The 19,201-nt window shown below is 36.1% G+C and overlaps 1 protein-coding gene across 1 annotated transcript; it reads right to left on the reverse strand.

The window, feature by feature from the left end:
• Positions 1-347: 347 nt before the first annotated feature.
• Positions 348-19,049, reverse strand: LOC132553738 (fibrocystin-L-like; the record flags this gene model as incomplete). The annotated part of the gene is made up of 23 exons (XM_060218010.1): positions 348-356; positions 904-1,052; positions 1,144-1,543; positions 1,913-2,284; positions 3,574-3,881; positions 4,357-4,893; positions 5,110-5,355; positions 5,463-5,695; positions 6,324-6,486; positions 6,731-7,378; positions 7,928-8,161; positions 8,551-8,718; positions 9,307-9,555; positions 9,900-10,178; positions 10,895-11,128; positions 12,921-13,086; positions 13,836-15,331; positions 15,526-15,894; positions 16,264-16,393; positions 17,291-17,370; positions 17,788-17,950; positions 18,199-18,353; positions 18,933-19,049. Coding segments are annotated over 23 exons (6,905 nt in total), but the record flags the coding sequence as incomplete, so codon positions are not given.
• Between the last annotated feature and the right edge of the window lie 152 nt (positions 19,050-19,201).

Here is a 19,201-nt window from a genome sequence, read left to right on the forward strand (position 1 = left end):
ATATCATACACTTGATTGCTAATTTAAACTAAATAAAGGTATGGAACATTGGAAAAACTATGTTATTCGAATCTGTATTAGTAGTTTTATCATAATTTACATAGAGAAACGTTTAGATAATTTTCTATTGCTCTCTGGTATCATAAAACAACAGAAAGTATATCTAATCCCGAAAATTAGACACAACTTCCTGCTGACACTGACTTTCACAATACTCGGAAAATCCGAAAATAAACCATCTTCAAGAATACGCATATCCTGAAGATAGGTTTTTAGTTTCTTAAATAAAAAAAAAACATGTGCATGCTTGATATCACAGAAAATAAGCCTAGTCTTATTGTCGACTTTTAGGGTATCTGAATTACAAAGACAAATTTACTTCATAAAAGAGGACACCGGTAGGGTAAAATGGATACATTCAGTTCCGAAAATTTCATTTTTTTCTAATCAATTAATTTATTTATAGCATTTCGTAATCTGCAGATATATATTTCAAATAGCCTTTGCTACAGAGCAGCGTCAAATATACTTTAAAGATCACTTGTACACAACAAATTGCATGTCAGATAGAAAATAAACAATGTATACTACCTGTGTTGCTCGGCAAGTGGTTAGAGGCACCTGGTGTCTTGTCCTGTTTTATTGCATAAATAATAGATTTAATGAACATTATGGAAAGATGTGTAACTACAGCATGCTCCGATATAATAAAAACAAACATAACCATAATTATATAAAATTGCTTCATCCATTCAACACAAAACGATTTAAAAGAAATCATAAACTATACAAAGTTGTCAATTTTGTTGACTTTAATATAGTTAATATGAAAAATAGATAGAAGTAAATGACAGGAAAATGCTGGCAATAATTATAATTTCTCATTGTCTTGTTGATACTCACGACATGTTTTCCACCACTACGCAGTTTCTGGGCTTTCATTCTGTTCCCGTGAAACGTGAAGGTCGTATTTTCTATAAACCCAGCCAGAGATTGTGTTGTATTTGTATAACTGGATGGATGTACCATATTTGCCTCGAACACTACAGATCCTGTAATATAATTCATTGGAAGATATTACATTAATGAATTGATTGATTTTCATACCAGTCAATATCGGAAAAAGAAACAATGTACTATTACCTCTTTTCACTGTCATGTTATTAAAATATACATCAGGAAATTGTCGTCCTAGTCTGTTAAAGACCATGGCTTCAAATTCTTCTTCCTTTTCTCCTACAACATCATCAAAATTTTCCTCGAAAGTCAGAGATATATTCGTGGTGACAGCTGTATCATCATTACGCAGGCTTTTCTGGGTCTCACTTAATACTTCAACTCTTAAGTCTCCATAAACGTCATACTCTTCTGGTAATGATTTCACATGGAATCTCAGAAAGTAGATTCCAATCTGATCAAATGCCAAATCATTGAAGATGGCTTCTCCTGTCGAATGATTAAGTGTCATGCTTTTCAATCCCTTCATATTTCCTGTTGTGTCCAAAACGTCCCGAAGATAAACCACTGCTGTCCATGTATGGCCCTACAAAGTATGAAAGAGAATTCAATTTCACTGTTTGCCAAAAGTCGAAAGATCTAGCTTAATTTTAACACCAAAAACCCGAAAAAATACTACGATAATTTACATGTACGCCAACTTGCAAATTTTATGCAGTTTATGACTTGAAATCATAATCAATCTAGGTCTTCCGTCCGAAGGTATTGTTTGTAGACAAAAGTTTGTATTGCGATTAAGCGAAGCTATCAATGGCTATTGACAGTTTCAGAAAAAAATGAATCATGCAAATATTAGAAAATAAAAACAAAATAAAATTATTTTTTAGTTACTATAATATTAGAAGTGTCTATAATTATACAATGTTTTCACTGCAAATGAGTCTCTGCTACTTACTCTCCAAGTGATGTTGTTGATCCGTTGTTGAGTAGCGTTATCCAGTAGCCCAACTCTGAATTCTGTGATGTTGTTTACAACAGATACATCGGTAGCAATACTGAGTCCTAGACTTATACCAAGTCTGTTTACGGTAAATCGTTCTGAGACAGCACTCATATTTATGGTATTTTCTGGATACGTCTTGTTAAAATGAATGATAAAGTCATCTCCAAATTGTGATAATTTGAGATCGGTGAAGTTGGCCCATCCACTGATGACTTCCACAGTTGTTGTTCCATGTAACTGGGCAGACGTGTGTACTCCTGATTCTAGGTGAGCTACGATGCGCCATGGATCACCAATGCTGCCTAGTTTTTCCATTGGTTCATCCTCAAAGGAAATGATATAACAGATATATAGCAATCTCAGAAAAACTCCAATCAAGTTCAAATACTGCTAATTCACTTAAAGGGACTAAATGGTTAGCTTTCGTTATTTTCCCAATGGGTTTTCCAAGAAAATACCAACATGGCAACAAAGTCATAATGCTAATAAAGCTACTAGGATAGATGTGCCCTCTGGGACAAAGCTGTCAACCAGTAGAAGCACTTGCCAAGTGGTACAAAAACAAAATACCAACATGGCAACATAATCGTAAAATTAGATTATTCACAAAATTATAATACTCTCTGAGAAAAAAGGTAAATATTATCAGCTTTAAACTAACAATAGTCGATTCTTGTTGTTATCTACAAACACATCGCTGTTTTGATAGGAGTCTCGTTTTAACCCATCCTTTTAATATGATTTCTTTCTATATATAGTTATGTAATTAGCCAAAACTTAATTTGCCAGCCATGTTTCAATTCCTTTGTAAAATTTCCTCTTGTGTCACTCAATACGCGTGATATAGCGACATAAATGAATTTGAATTAATCTGAATCTACAATAGCATGCGCAAAGACATTCTTTACACTCTCCGAACAATAATGATATGAATCAGTGTTGGCTCGCTCCTATTTCATTTCATTCATTTTTTATCAGATACAAAATCAATATCTAATTAATTAGCCCCTTTCATAACTTTTTACAGTTTCGGTTACGGTTATATCAGTATAGGAATATTAAAAAAGAAACATCAGATATGAAGATTTTTAAGAACTGTTTAGTTTTCAACATATCGAATAGCCGGTTATTTTCGCGGGAGTGTTTTTTTTTTTGCTGTTTCGCTGTACATTAATATGATCGCAAAAATAATGAGATACGCTTGTAAAGATTTCCTTTTACATCAAGATCGCGAATAGTTTATTCATGAAAATATTATTCGATCGTTTGAAAAGAAAATCGCGAAAATTTTGACCCGAGACAATAACCAGCATTACGTTATATCTAAATTAAACCAGCAGAGTCTCGATAAAATTGCCATCCTACAAACATTAAGTAAGAGAATAGAGACTAATGAAGATAACCCTCAATTAACTTATTTTCATTTATAATATATAAACTTTTTACTTCAGACGGTTCTCGTGCAAGTAATACACCCATTGCATTTACAATTATTTTCATATAATCCGTTTGCACTTTGAACTTAACATGTCTATTGCTTTTAAAAATTGTGTCAATTGTAACTCGGCTTTGAATGGGTGTGTGTGTATTAATTCAACCAGTATACTAATTACCTGTACATCAAACACGCGCAGACATGGTTGTATGGGGAAGGGTGCAGTTTCATACGAGGAAGCTATATGTATAGATATATTCATACGCTTTGGAATGGTGATCACCCCAGCAGAGTCAAGTCTTGGCGCGTCAAGTCCGTGGTCAACAACAGGCTCACTTACAGCAATACGTCTAACAGTCAGATTTAGCACTTTGCCTATATCTCCTCCACCCTGAACTTCATTAATAAACTTCGCTGACAGGTTCAGTAAAGAATCAGTGTTCAGTGATCCAATGGACATGGACGTATTGACCGTGGCATTCACAGCTAAAATAGGGATAGATGTGGTTAGATGTCGGTTTAGTCAATTATTTACATGTTTTAAGAGTGGACTACATCAGTATCAAATATCTTTAAATACTTTGCACACTCGACATATCTTAAATTGACATTATTATTTCTATTCTTTGAATTTCTATAAACCAGTTTATCTAGTGTTATATATATAACTTAAAAAAAAACAGCTTTTTTCTGCTACCTTCGAAAGAAACATTCTATCATATCGCTAGGCTTTTTGGTATATCAGAAAATCATTGAAGGTTTTGTCATTTTTGCCTTATGTGACCTTTAATGTGTTCTTTAAATAATTAATGTGGTCCATATGAGGATTCTACCAGCCAAACGTCTTAACTATATGACTTTTGGTTCTTCTTGACAAATATTGGAGACGGATGCCGCTCCATTCATCTAAGCTACCAATCGGGCAGATAGACTAAAACAACAAAACTTAAACGCTTCTTACTTTCGGCAGGAGCATCGGAGATTTCACAAACAACATTCATGGCATCATCTGTCCCTCGCTTCCTCCTTCCAGACTCCCTAACGACGTTCACCAAGCGAACTTTCTCCGGCGCCACATCGAAGAATAATGCTAAATTGCGTACTAGTGCTTTCCCGTAGAACTCCTCAGGCGTCAATGCGGGTATTTGAAAAGACACAATCAATGACGGATTTGTTATTATTTTTACGGGACTACTTCCGCGTACTAATACATACAAGACATTGGAGTTCCGGTCAAAGAAATTCGTTCCAGTTGCGTCATCTGATTTCTCATTCGGAAGGAATTCACCAGGTACTGATGGTCGATCCATGATATATTTTCCATTAACTACCCTAGTATTGCTGGCTAAAACCAGATCCTCTCCAACATACACATCTCGGCGGTTGGACTGTGAGTACTGTATCCCTAAAACAACTACCTGGTCATCGACGGAGTTCAACAAAAAAAGGCGAAGAGTCTGCGGACTTGTGGTGGAGAAATACAGTGAGTAGGATTTTCCTGAAAAAGTAATTCTCATCAAATTTACTTACGAGCCAATTTATTAACATACGGCCATATTTTTGTTTCATCATAGATAAAACTGTATCAGGGAAAAATAATCCCATTTGACTACATGAAAGGTGATTGCGGTACCATTGCGCCCAAAATTATCCATTAAGACTACATATAGCATTTAGTTTCTTGATATTTTTTTATCATTGGTCTTGAACACACCTGAGGCTACGATAGCCATAAACGTTGACAGACGCTTCCTACAGTTGTCCGGACTACAATCACTGTGGTCCTGGGGGCCATTGATGAGGTCTAGATACCCGTCTCCCAGAATCGCGACAGGTGACAGACGCCGGGTTTCCGTGTCCGCGTCCAGACTCTCTATTATAAGCATCTCATAGTCAAGGTCATGGCATTCATAGGCTTGCCAGGCAGGTCGGTAATGACACTGATTATTTCGTATGATACCTTTTGAAATAAAGACATTATATAGATAAAATATACATCATAAAACATTTCAACTGTAAACATGAAAAACGTATTTCAATTGATTTTTAATTATTCTGGCATCATACCTTTGTGTGGTGCTATACTACTAACGTTGATACGTTCTCCGTTTAGAGTTGTCAGCATTTCCTTAGGTATCCTGTAGTCACCTAGACCCCTTCTTGGATCGCCATCCCACTCCCATTCCGACTGAGATAGGACAGCACCCTTTTTGCCCAGAAAGGAGCCATCTTCGTCTTTTATAAGGGCCTTTTTCTCTCCATCACAGTCCATGTCAACACAGTCTCTTGGGTTTATTTTTCTTTTATGAAAGATAATTTTAAAATCAATCACAAAGTGTGCAAATACAAACACAACAGAATGCTACGAACAACATGAACAAAAGTAAAACTTATACTAATACTATCGTAAATGTACAAGAAGGATATTTTGCTTCATCGACGTTCAACTTTTGCACATCTTCTTTAACCCAAATATAAAAAAAAGTTTCCTTTTTGAATGCAATCAACCATGAAACCACAAAGCTATGTAATAGACACCGAAAACATACCACACAATGAAACGGAAAATTTCCTAAAGAGATCATGCTTAATGATGACGATAGTTATGGTGATTATGTTCATGCGAATTAGCATTATTTATGATTATGATAAATTCGAGGATAATACATACATTTTGCAAATAGATAATGCATTGAGAGAAAAACATAAAACTAGCGAGTACACGTCTTGATCCAAACATCACCATGTATAATATACATCTTGTGGTTTGTTTGGTGTTTTACTGGCAACAGAAGAACAATTCATTTAACAAATTTAAACATTTATTGTGATAAAGGAAAGCAAAAGACGGTATTTTTAATCAAACATCAATATTCCTAAATAAAAACAGTCACTTCTATAAGGATTAGCTCGTGAAGATAAACCTACTCAATGTTAGGTCGATGGATGAAGAAATATGAGTCGTTTTCCGACTTATATATTGTTATACTACTGGTTACCACAGGGTGTTGTCCATCATCATTCCATTTGTTTGTAGTCAACATGACGTCTTTGACACCACATGCCGACTTGAAATAAGCAAATGTCACACCTGGCAATGAAGAATGTATGTTGTATTCAAGCACACAATATACAGAAAGATGTATACTTTTTATATGGAGAGTGTATCTAAACAACATCGGAGATAAAATGGACAATGTAAACCCAATTACATTATCAGTGTTTAGCCAGTCCTTATTACCAATGTAAAGAATTTCACCGTGTAGCAAGGAGTAGGACATTTCTGTTTTACAGACAGCGTTGAGTTGGTTTGAAAATAGCAAAACCATACTCACCCTGAATATAAGTCACCCCCTCGATGGCAGGGTAGGTCTCCATCCTGGTCAGGTCGTAAAAGGAATATTCATTACTTCCTCCCAAGAATGAGGCAAATGTCATCCCCACGTGACCACCATCGACTTTAGTGTTCGTACCAGAAGATTTAGCCTGATCAGTTGTACAGTTGTAGGACGATGTTGTACCTATGATGAGACTGTCCTTAACGGTACAGGATTTCGATGTGTATAAATGATCCACGGGACTAGGGCCTATCACTTCAGTGTATATTCCTATATTATTTTCAGCCAGAACATTACCAGCAATATCTACTGACTGCTTATTGTTGTAATATATTCCCATGTTACTACATTTCCAGATGAAATAGTTCGATATTTCATAACACCTCTCATCACCTTTGTTTCCAGGAAAAACAGCCAACCCTATTGACGAACTATGGGCTTCATTTCCAGATGGACCGGATGATAGACCGCATTCTACACCAGGAACATTGAACGCTACACCGTCAGTACCACTGACAGTGTTATTTACGAGTGTTAGCTCACTGGATAGCATGCCACTGATCGCCCCAGGGTAGAAATCTTCAACACGGACTAGTACGATAAGGTTTCGTTGTAGTGTCGTTTTCAAAGATTGAGTTTCAATTGCTAAAATAATACAAAGCAATTGATACAAACATAGTGATATTTCGATTCATAGAACTGCATGTGGCGTCATCGAAATGAAAAAGTAAAAGCAGAAAAGCTGATTAGGATTAAACGAAAAACAAAAACGAAAAAAAGTTACTTATATTAAGCGTGGGATTTATCTTCGCGAGGCGAGGAGACTTAATCATGAATTCAAAGCCCTCACGATTACGTTTAACTCTGGATGACATTCATTTCGACTCGGTTACTGATATCGGAGTCTCGAGATTCCATGTCTGTAATAGCTCATCATTCACGAATCTAAGGTAATTTTTAGATCAGCGTGCGCAAAATCATGTGTTCGTAAATATGTCTGAAGCGGTATGTCCGCCAGGTTTGGAATGAGTGTTTTTACTAAATGTTAATTTTACATGAATACGTGGTGGAATGATTATATAAATGAACTGACATTAAATAATTTGACTGAATAAAACCTTTTTTATGTCAGAGTATGTGACAACGGTGAAAGTGGCAAATGCACTTTGTGATAATCTTGTATCAAGGACCTACCAACAGATACTGAGTGGTGGATAACATTGTCGCTCAGTACAAGACCGGTAGTTCCGGATACAGCTATCGCTGACGAAAAGCCGTGATGGAAGGCACACTTAGTTACAGACGATGGCTTTTCCTCCGTCGCTGTCTGGGCATTAGAGTACGTAAGAGAATATTCATTCTTCGTATGGGATTTCCATTTTCCCTGCCCAGTGTGGATGAATTCAACATTACTAAAGCGGGCATAACCTGTATTGTAACAAAAATGTGTATATACAGATTACACGCAGATTCCATCCAATCTGCAAACATGCACTGTACATATCCCCAAAAAAATGAAGTACATGTGAAAAACGTTTTTTAGTACATGAATCGATAGTTTTTACTTACTAGCGATAATTTGTGTAAATACTTTTTTGCATTATCCATAAATATTAATTTATATCTTCGTGTTAAATTCCCATCGATACTTTGAAATATCACAAAAAGAATCTATAGATTGTATTTTTTTTATCTTTTTGTCATATCATTTAGCCTATAATATAAATCGTGCAATAAGAATAATCAGTAAATATTCAATCCAATTTATGTTGTGCATACAAAATGATTTATTTCTATCAAACTATATTACACCTAACCTTTGTAAAGCTGATCGTTGAACAAGGTCGCCCCAACTAATATTCGTCCTCCGTATCCGTTTTTATGCATGGTTTCATCATCTTCACCATATATACGAATATTCCTAGTAAGGAGCCCGACCTCTGCTGCCATGTTTATTCTTCTGCCGTTTATTATTTCGTTGTGAGCTGCAACATTAAAAAGTAACACCTAATATTTCAGTTCTTATCAATCGCATTGCATTACACAAATTAGATAGATTGTTTAGATTAAGACATGTTTTTTTTTTAAAATGACACATCGTCAAGTGAAATAGAAATATCTAACCATCAAACTCTCCGTCAAATCTATCTCGAAATTCCTGTAGAAAAGATACGAATTGCCGACTGTACAGAAACGTTTAAAAATGCAATATTCAATAGAATATAGGTCAGATGACTTATTGTTTCGTTTTCACAAATAGATACATCTTGTTAATATTGTGCATTAGACATCCAAAGTGAAAAGCACCTTTCAATACAAAAATAAATAGACGCAGTTAAGTCAAATAATGAACTACTCAGTATCATACATTTGTTTCATCTTCCTAAGACTCGATAGAGATACCAGGGGCATAACTTCTTGAAACCTAAAAGGCGACTTAAAAAAATGGTCGAAGCAAACCAGAAAGGAAGGTAAATCAACCCAACAATTTTCGTAATTCGCATTCTTGTCAAAAGAGCGTCAATTAAATGTATATGACTTAAGCGTGGCATGATGGTTATGCGTGTACGTACCAATATGTCTGAACCGAAGAGAACCGTTCAATGTCAGAACCAATCCGTCGTCGGACACATGAGTAATTTTGAATATCTCCGTCTCCCACATGTCGTAGCTTGTTGGGCCGATGACTATTTCTCCCCCGACTCCCCAGTTCACGTTATCAGCTAGAGTAATAGAGGAATCCCCAGGGTTTCCTGTCTCAGCCAATCTCGTCCATGGAACGCCAATATCTTTACCATTAATTTCTAGTCCTCCATATACAGCTTAATGAAGAAAGATGTGCAGATTAATTCAAAATACGATATCACTGATTTATCGTTTAATTTCAAGGGCAAAAAGCCAGAATTTCTATTAATTTTTACTGCAAATATTTGATGATTGCTATTGATGATTGAAAATGTTAAAATATGTTAATCAGTTCAAAACACTGAATGAACATCTTCTTACGTAAACATTTCCCAGTATCTTTGAATGACCCTCTCTCTATCATAATTATATTGTTTGAAATAAAACGCCGGCTACTGTACAATATCGAGTTGTCGTTAAAAGATAATAATAGAAGAAAAAAAAATGAATACAAAAAATAAAAAAGCAAAAACAACGCTACCTATTGTTTTTGCGTTGACAGGTATTTGTGTAAAAGGTAGGTAGTCTTCAGTGTCCAGGTCTCCAAGCCGGCGACCACGAAGTACAATGTCCATTTGACCAAGGAATGGGTCATTTGGTGAACCAATCAAAAGTCTTCCTCCAATGATTATGATATCAGTTACACTCAGAGTAAAGTTTCGGTAGGAATTATTTACAGGACTAATGTCGAACTCAAGCACGCCATAAATAATGAGTTTGGTTAGCCTCGGTATCACAGTGTCCGCTACCATCCAATCGTCTGTGACGAAGACAAACTAAGGTTGGAAATATGTATGTGAAACAGCAAGAAAAAAACAATACGCAAATAAACAGGAATTTAAAAAAAGATTTGAACGTTAAATGATGATATAGTATACAGCGTGACGGGGTCTACTTGAATGGGGTAAATCTATCAAACAATACAATATTAACAAAAGAAAGATTTAGACTCCTGATAAAGTACATGAAGAATAAAAACGGTGTTCCGATAGGGTAAGCGCCTTCTGCTGAATTGATGAAAGTTCTTAACACAGAACTTGAAATAATCAGGGATTGTATGAAATAATCACAATATAAAGCTCCTATGTTTTGAAACCAAGGATGTGACTGGAAAAACCCCAAAGTACATGTGTTTCAAGCACAAGTTTTTAAATGATCGATCATTTTTGGCCCATATCACCTTTACATCATGTCGAAAAGATTGTGTATTTGGAGTCCGCGTAAAATCTAGCACAACACGAGGAAAATTGCCGCGGGAAAAACCATAGGTACAAAATGAGCAGAAATACAGAGTAAAGCAAGAAAAAAGACGAGAGTTACAGTGCTGCATTGGGCTGAAAAGATTAAATTTGGAATCCCGATTGTATAGTAGACCTAAAAATTAGTCGCTTCCCGCAACATAAAACAAGATAGAACATGTGTAGTATTCCCTTGTTCACAAATAGCTTCAACAGTATTGCATTAAAATCATACAACCTTCCGTAATGATGACGTCATCACCATCAACAGGAAGCGAGGAGTTAGGCCATGATGTAGGCGAGGACCAGTAGATATAGGCAGGTGTTCCGGGTGAGGAAGTCTCGTAGGTGGAAGGCGCAAGTGTAGGAGTGATGCATCCCTTGAAGAAGCATTTTCTAACACTGAAGGAGACAGAGATATCTTGGGTGCCATAATCATATCCGTCTGTGTGACCCCGTCGTCTATAGGAAACTGTAAATATAATTGTACACATGAACTTATATATGTACATAACATAGAAGATATCCAGGAAGAAAGCTGATATCAAAGTTCGTATCATCAAATGGTTACCCATGGCAATAGATCATGCTTTTACTTCTTTCAGTGGTGTATTACAATAATGTGACGAAATAGATAAGCTCTTCTTTCCTTGTCTACTGAGGAGTTCATCGAGGGGTTTATGGGTTTAGGTCATTTTTATTTCAATACCCTTTCAGGGTGACATTTAAGCTTGACCAGCGGTCCATGACATGGTAGTGTGCTGTTTATTTGTAACTATTAGTGTTGGCCTTTACTACACATCATGTGTAATACTGTCGCTAAGGCGGATACAGAAATAACTGATAAAAACTATCGCAGGGTCATTTAAGTTCATGCAAACTAATTGACCTGGGTTATTTCAAATTTGAAAAATTTACTCATGACGACAGGAGGACAGCTCAGGACAGCGGTCATAATGGTTTTTAACCATTGTTTATTTATTGATTATCTTTGTTGTTTAATTGATTAGCATAAGTATGTAAGCCACACACATGAAACAAAAATGATAACATACTTGATATTTTGATTATAGAATTTCGACATACAGACATTTCATTGATCTTTTGCAACTTACAGAGTGATATCTTATTTGTACCAGAGGTCTACAGGATGTTCGTGTATCGATTTATCATGCAATTTACATGTGTATTGCAAAACGAAGAGAGTATGTACAGATAGCTCTTAAAAGCACCTTTCATAACAAATTTAAATTCAGATACAGTGGAACTAAACAATGAATAAAACTGCATCAAACAGCCGTTCTTCTAGGACTCGTCAATGATACTAAGGCCCTAAATTCTGCAAACCTGAGAGATAAGTAGGGAACATCCAAGTTGGCCAAGGGCCAGTATTCATGAAATGGGTCTCATGTGCAAGCATAAATTTGGCATTCAAGCTGGTTTTTTTTAATTCACCTAAATCATATTCAATGATACAAATGTCAAATATAAACATTGAAACATTCATATAGCATTTGAGCTGAATTCCTTTCAATATATTTTCAAATCTTTGACAAAATCAGCTTTATTTATCAATGTTTAACTGAAACAAGATATAATGTTTGAGCACAAAATCGATGCTAGATAATTAGAACGATTTCGTGAATACAGCGCAAGATGAGAAGATTAATAAAACCTATAAATTATAGATTTCATTATACAATTAATAACTTATTTCAAAAGAAGCTCAGGGTGTATACTATTATCTGAATGAATGAAACATTGAATGCAGGTTGCGGCCTAAATGTCCACCAGTCGCAAACTACCACGCAATCAACTAGCAATCTTAACGACAGTTCAAAACACACAAAGTAAATAACACTAATCATTACACATTAAGAATGAAATACAGTACTGTCAAAATTAAGATCCAAAATAACTGTATCATACAGAATTTTCGTCCTTCATGTTGAAACAGGACCAGGGGAACTCAAAATTGGTTGCAATGCAATAAATTTTACGATTATCAATATTGGTTTAATTCTAGAAGGAGAAAACAGCTGTATAATGCTGTGTACTTCATTGTTTGACTCAACTATACCTAACTCTAATTTATCAAAAGATGTTATTCACTTGTGTGTCTTTTGTACAACTATTGAATCTTATGAATTATATGTGTTATGATTTAATTTGTTTTCCTTACCTATTCATGCAATATCCCGAATTCAGATAAAAGGAGAAAAGTCAATAAATATTGAAATCAGAACAATCAATTAATCACAAACCTAAGTACGTGATAAAACCAGATGTCTCATTATATTGCCAGTCGCCATGGTAATGTGTTTCTGGGTCAAGGGTTTCATTTGTTGCAGGAATCAGACTGTATCCATCTATATGAACTTCGTCAGGTTCTCCAGTCAAAGCTTGGCTTATGATTACATAGTCGTCGAACTGTAATGAAGGAAATATGATTTCAAAAACAGATTGATACAATCGTTTCCCTGATTTTCGACTGACTAAGCGATGATATTATTATGTTTTTGAAATACTCTTCAAATACGTTTCAGTTTATATGCCACGAAAAAGGAGTAGGACCGCCGATTGACTGAATGATTGATGTAGTTCTAATATAACCGAAAATTATACTACTATAGTTGATAATGAAAGATGAATAGGTAACACAGAATAACACAGATAGAGGAATGCAATAGCTTGTCGTTGTAAACAGCCTCAAGTCTGTGGAAAGTACGCTGCAACTACCTTGATGAAATTGTAGAAAGAAAAAAAAACTCACCAAAGGACATTATCATGACCCTTTGGCTCTTGGTTACTGAGAATAGTTTACTTTGATATCTTGAGACGCAACATATGACCCCGATGACCTTTAACGTTGATAAAAGTGATTATTTGAACAGACATGGGAGTCGTCTATTATTCGAAAGTATTCTAAAGGCCCAATATGACGACAATATGTCTTTTTAATAAAAAAATTGCTAAAATGGATAAGTGATGTATGGCGTCTAAGCTATCTTACCCATTGGGTGGGTGAGCAAATAATCTGATATTCGACCATGCATGACCCACCAAACTTTGACCTTAAAAAATATTTTTTTCAATATTGAGAAGACGCGTTTAATACCAGATATTAGCTAATACTAAATCTTATATTAAAGCCATACTCGATTTTGTACTTCAGATACCTGCATTCTGTAGAAATAGCCATAGTAGCTGAAATTAGTCAGCATGTAGCCATCATCAAATTCCCAGACATAAGAAGAACCGGCAATTAAGTTCGTCATCCAGCCGCTTGACGGATATATCGCTCTGTAACGATAATGGTGTGGAGTAGATCCATACTTGTTTGTTAAAACGAGATTCCAACTTGAAGAGGCGTATGATTGTGAATATGGAGCGAATCGGATCAGTCTGACATCTGCCGGGCAATTACATAAAGGAATGTTTGAGGAGTTTGAGAAAATAGTACAGTTTGGTGGTAAAGTTCCGGTACAGGGTACCACTTTACAGGACGGAGATCCACAAAGGGAGCCATCCATGTCTTCGTACACCGATTCCCAAATCCATTCGTTGTAAATTCGATGATCAACATTGATAAATGTTAGATTATCTGTTCGGTACGTGTATCCACCACAGTTATAACTGCATCGCTTGGGAATCCTTGTAATCCGTAACGCCGAACAGTTTGATTGATTAAAGTTGACAAAACTAACATTATGAATACTGAATCCGAACTTGTAGGGCAGTACAGCTCCTCCGTTGGTACATCCTTGTGGTGGGATACCTGACACGTAGACAACGATCATGGAATCTTTCAGAAAAGGACCGTCATCATTATACAGATTTCCCTCGTAGATAATTTTACCCTCATAACCAGCCTCAACGTTATTAACAGCGGTAAGACCAACTACATGTACTGCTCCCATTTCATTTACTTCGATTCCCTTACGACAATTCCATACATGCATATCTTCAATCACCGCAGCTTTCACGGTTGATGTGTATGAATATGAGTTTGAGTAAGAATACATTACGTGCGGAGTATATTTCGGGTAGATCCACAAGCCATACCATCCTAAAGAGTGTGCGGTATTGTTGTTGAATTCTGTAATAGGGGTATACTGAGGTCTGTAGCTGCCAGTTACATCAGAACGTACACTATCCTCCAATCGGAACCAATATCCAAAATGTGTGCCACCGGCCGCCACATTATGGCGCAGTGTATTGTTTGGATTTGTGATCCAGAACGTTGCTGGTGAGATATCGCTATTCAGTAGTTGAGAACTGCCTTTCACATCTATACCAAGGTTGTACTGGAATACATTTCCTGTCTCAGTTCCATCTTCCAGAAATATCGCCACACCGTTGACGTTGTAGATCACATTGCGTTCAATAAGAAGGTTGTGTGTATCACGAATGTTGATGGCTCGATTAAACGTGTCGTGTATTCCACATCCACGTACATACGATTTAGACATGTCACCAGTCTTATAGAAGTTGATTGGATGACGGCCAAGACGGAAGGCTTGTCCGACATGGTAGAACTCCACATACTCAATACGGCTTCTTGTTACCTGTTTCTTTGGGTCTGTTGTGTGAATTATTACTTGCGCACCGAACTGGTCGCTTCCCATTTCCCCTCCGGACCGACCACGGTTACATGTCTGGACAGCAAGGTTACCTATAATGCAAAATTTCGAAACATATTAGCTGAAGGTGATTATGTCAAAAAAAGATGATTAGAGCAGTTGATTATTAACGAATTATTTTAAAGAGGTACAACCAACAAGAGGGAGGTTAAATAATGAAACAACAGTTCTGGAAAAATCATTGAATAATTGTCTCCTTTTATTGCGATAATTGATAAGAACGAACCTGGATCTAAACCATCTGGACATGGTTTGATATTTTCTTTCCACTGTGGGTCGCTTTGCCCTCTTACAACAACGTTTCGAGTAAGCAAGCCAACTTCCGCACTGAAATCTAATCGCCTGCCTGCCACTAGTTCAGATCGTCCAAGATGTGAGTTGGCTAACTCGCTGCCGAGTGTGATTGTCTTGTTGTCTGAAGAGACTGATTCTATCGTAACAACCTCAGTCTCTGCCTGCGAATTTACTCCTCCTGTCGTTGATATGACTATCAGGTCACCTTTCCGCCATGTCACCTCATGTTGTAAATTCAAGTGTTTGTCGCCAGCTTCGGCGGTGTGTGCTAGCTTCGTCCACGTGATGTCTTTATGTAATCCTGTATAATGATAAAAAGGACATCGATGTAAAGTGATAATAAAATATTCTGATAGTAGTTAGATTAACAAATGTCATACAAAAGGAAGGTATACCTTCAAATTTGAGGTTAAGAAAATATGATTATTAGGCGATCTCCCGTAACAATTAAATGCATCTCTATGTTTATTAAGTACATTTAACAGCCAAGGTCAAATGAAGACGGTGGGAACGATTGATGAGACTTTATAAGACCAACAATAATGTTCTAAACTGTATGATGCTGGTAATCCGTAAATACTGCCAAATAAAGAAAACAAAGATGAAAGCACTTAATTTGAAAAAAGAGCTAAATATGATTGTCCTTTTCCTCAATAATTGATAGCATTACCATGTAAGTCCAATGTCCCTTCTCGAACGGCCAGTGATTTTGTCCCATATATGGGCAGCTCCTTTGAGCGTTGGTGTCCATGTAAACTTATTGTTGCTCTGTGTTCGAATGGGTTATCTTCAGTTCCAACCTTAAACAAGAACACATTCTTTAATTCTACGAAATTCTGTTATTCTGTATTCTCTTCTGTATATAACAAAATACTATTTGTAAAATGCATAAAGTTTAACCGTACCATATCTTCAGAAATGGATAGTTTCTTTTTTGCAAGAAGCTGTTTCATAACGCTTATAACTCAAAAAACATATAAAACAAAGTTTTGTGAAATGTAGAAGTGTTTGAGTATATATACATGCGAATTATATAAAAAAATTAAATTATGCAATAAATAGCAAATGATAATTTGGAAAATTTGTACCAATTTGTTATGAAGGGACAAGTATACTCGTGTCGTCAGTAGTTACTCAAATTGGGATACCCCCGAAAAACAAAATGACATTACTGTATCTGGTATGGGACTTCTTGCACGTTTCCATGTACAGATTCTCCTATGCATTGAATTCATGAGAACATTAATTCACCTTTAATATGTTATTCCTTTCTTGTGTTAATGTTGCGTTGCAATCAACTTGGCGCGATTAGGTAGGGTGGGGTGGGCTGTGGGGAGGGGGGAGTGATGTTTCACGTTTGTTCAGTTTAGAGACATATCGGGGCTATATTGGGGTCATTACAGCGCCTGAACGTTGTTTGTGGTGAGAAAACCACGACAGACTACTGCAGGCGTACTGTAGGGTGGGGGACTACGTGCGGTTCTTTTTTTGAGTATATATTGATAATTAGCGTTAGACAGAGAGGGAAATGTTATGAGAATGGCTTAGATTGGGCCATTGATCGAATTAGTTCTCGTGTACAGATAAATATGCTGACTTCAGTTTACCCCAAGTTTAAATATGTGGTAAATGGGTAAATATATATTATTATATGGTTTTTTTACACAACATCTTGATATTTTCTTGATGTTTTTTACCTGTAAAAGACCACCATCTGTAATCAGTATGTTTTCAGCGTGCAGTTCAACATCAACTTCGTCAAACACAAGCTCTCCTCCTACAATGTAAGTATTAGACATATCTTTTCAGTTGTAGCAAAAATAAGAAAAATGGTAATTGAGGACATTTGAACAATGTTTTGTGGAGATCTATTAAATGGTTTTCGGATTGTTGTCCGAACAAAGTTTCCAGTTAGTTAATTTAATATTAATTACTTTTTGTTTTCATGGCAATAAAGACCTATCCAAAAGTCAGACAAAAAGCAAAAGGCAAATTTTGTAGGGATCAGGTAACCTATTATCAAAATGTAGCCCAGGATGACGGATGCATATGTACGTACACACACGCGGAACCTAATTCAATTGTCCCCGCAAAGGCATTTCTAGGAGAATAATATCGCTATCAAGGCATAATTTGTAATTATATTCAAACAAGGAAACAACATGGATACATGCAATTGTAAACTGTATCTTGCCTTGTATTATCAGCATCTTCAGGATAGGTGAATCCGTATCGAATAGAATAGTCTGACCCTTTTGAATGACGACAATGTCCCCTGCTGTGGGCAAACCGGCTGCTGCCCCACCCCAGGTATACACAGATGACCAAACATCCACAAAGTGGAATCTCGCATTTTCCTATAAAATATCAAAGTTAATAACTATTAAAAACGATATTTAGATATTTTGAAATATTGTATTACACTTTTATTAGAGGTTGGTTGGTTGCATCCCCACGGTACTTGTGTGAATGCGTGTCTTTGTGAGGAACGTTGTGTGACTGTGTGGATATGTTTGTGTCTTCGCAGATATTTTAGAAGTTCAGAAATATATGAATTGACCAGAACCATTACCTATTAAAATGTAATCATATTTAATAATTTTACCTTATTTGCCTTTCCATTACATCCTGTTTCTAATCGGACACCTGCTCTTTCAGACTTCGAATGGGCCTCAGTCACACATTCTACGCTACTATTTGTCCATTTGGTGATATTGCACAAAGTTCCACCAATGGTTACTTTCGATACACATCCCACCGCTGTAACTTGCGATAACCTGAAATAGATATATAATATATGTATATTTTAAGCACACTCCTGTTACCTTTAACTGTAAAATGCAATGTATACATTCATATTTCTTAATCGTTCGTGTAGAACATATCAGTTATAATTTCATTTCAATCACATAACAGATTTATGCAATATACAGAGATTTAAGGATATAATTGATTATAACCAATGGGTCCAGTGCATATAGGCTTACATGGTTACATGAAGTCATAAAGACTGGATATACCATATCGATTTTATTTAAAGTAACGTCACAGACCTTTACATCAAAATTGTATGAAAAGCACAAATCGGCCGCTAAAACGTGACCGCAGATAATGATCAGAGGTACAAGTGTATGACGAACTTCACCCATAGTGTTGGTGTTTTTGCAGAAAAGTGAAAATGGGTCGATCTGTTCCATACTTTATTCCGATTACCCTATATGGAATTGGACGGGTAAAAACACAAGACAGGTTCTGTGCTTGGATTTAAATAGCTCCAATTGCTTCTATGATTTCAATGGGTGTTTACAAATACAAATTAATGTAGTTCATTATAATTACCCGAAATTACATCGTCAATGACTGGTGTGAGAGCAGGGTCGTAGGTATAAGCATTTTCTAGTGTTTCAGTAACACTGTTGACTATGATCTTCACGTCGCATTGCTGAAGCGCCGAATCTTTGAAATTAAGAAAAGACAGTTACCAGTTGTGTGAGTTGGTTAAATCAGTTTGCATATACCGATAAATGATCAGCAAATGTCAGTCAATTGAACAAAAATCAAATAAATAAAAAATGTTGCATATAAATATATTGAAACAATACCTCAAG

Source organism: Ylistrum balloti, unplaced genomic scaffold (assembly GCF_031769215.1).
Source record: "Ylistrum balloti isolate Yb309-2 unplaced genomic scaffold, AGI_CSIRO_Ybal_v1 Utg370346, whole genome shotgun sequence".
Lineage (NCBI taxonomy): Eukaryota > Metazoa > Mollusca > Bivalvia > Pectinida > Pectinidae > Ylistrum > Ylistrum balloti.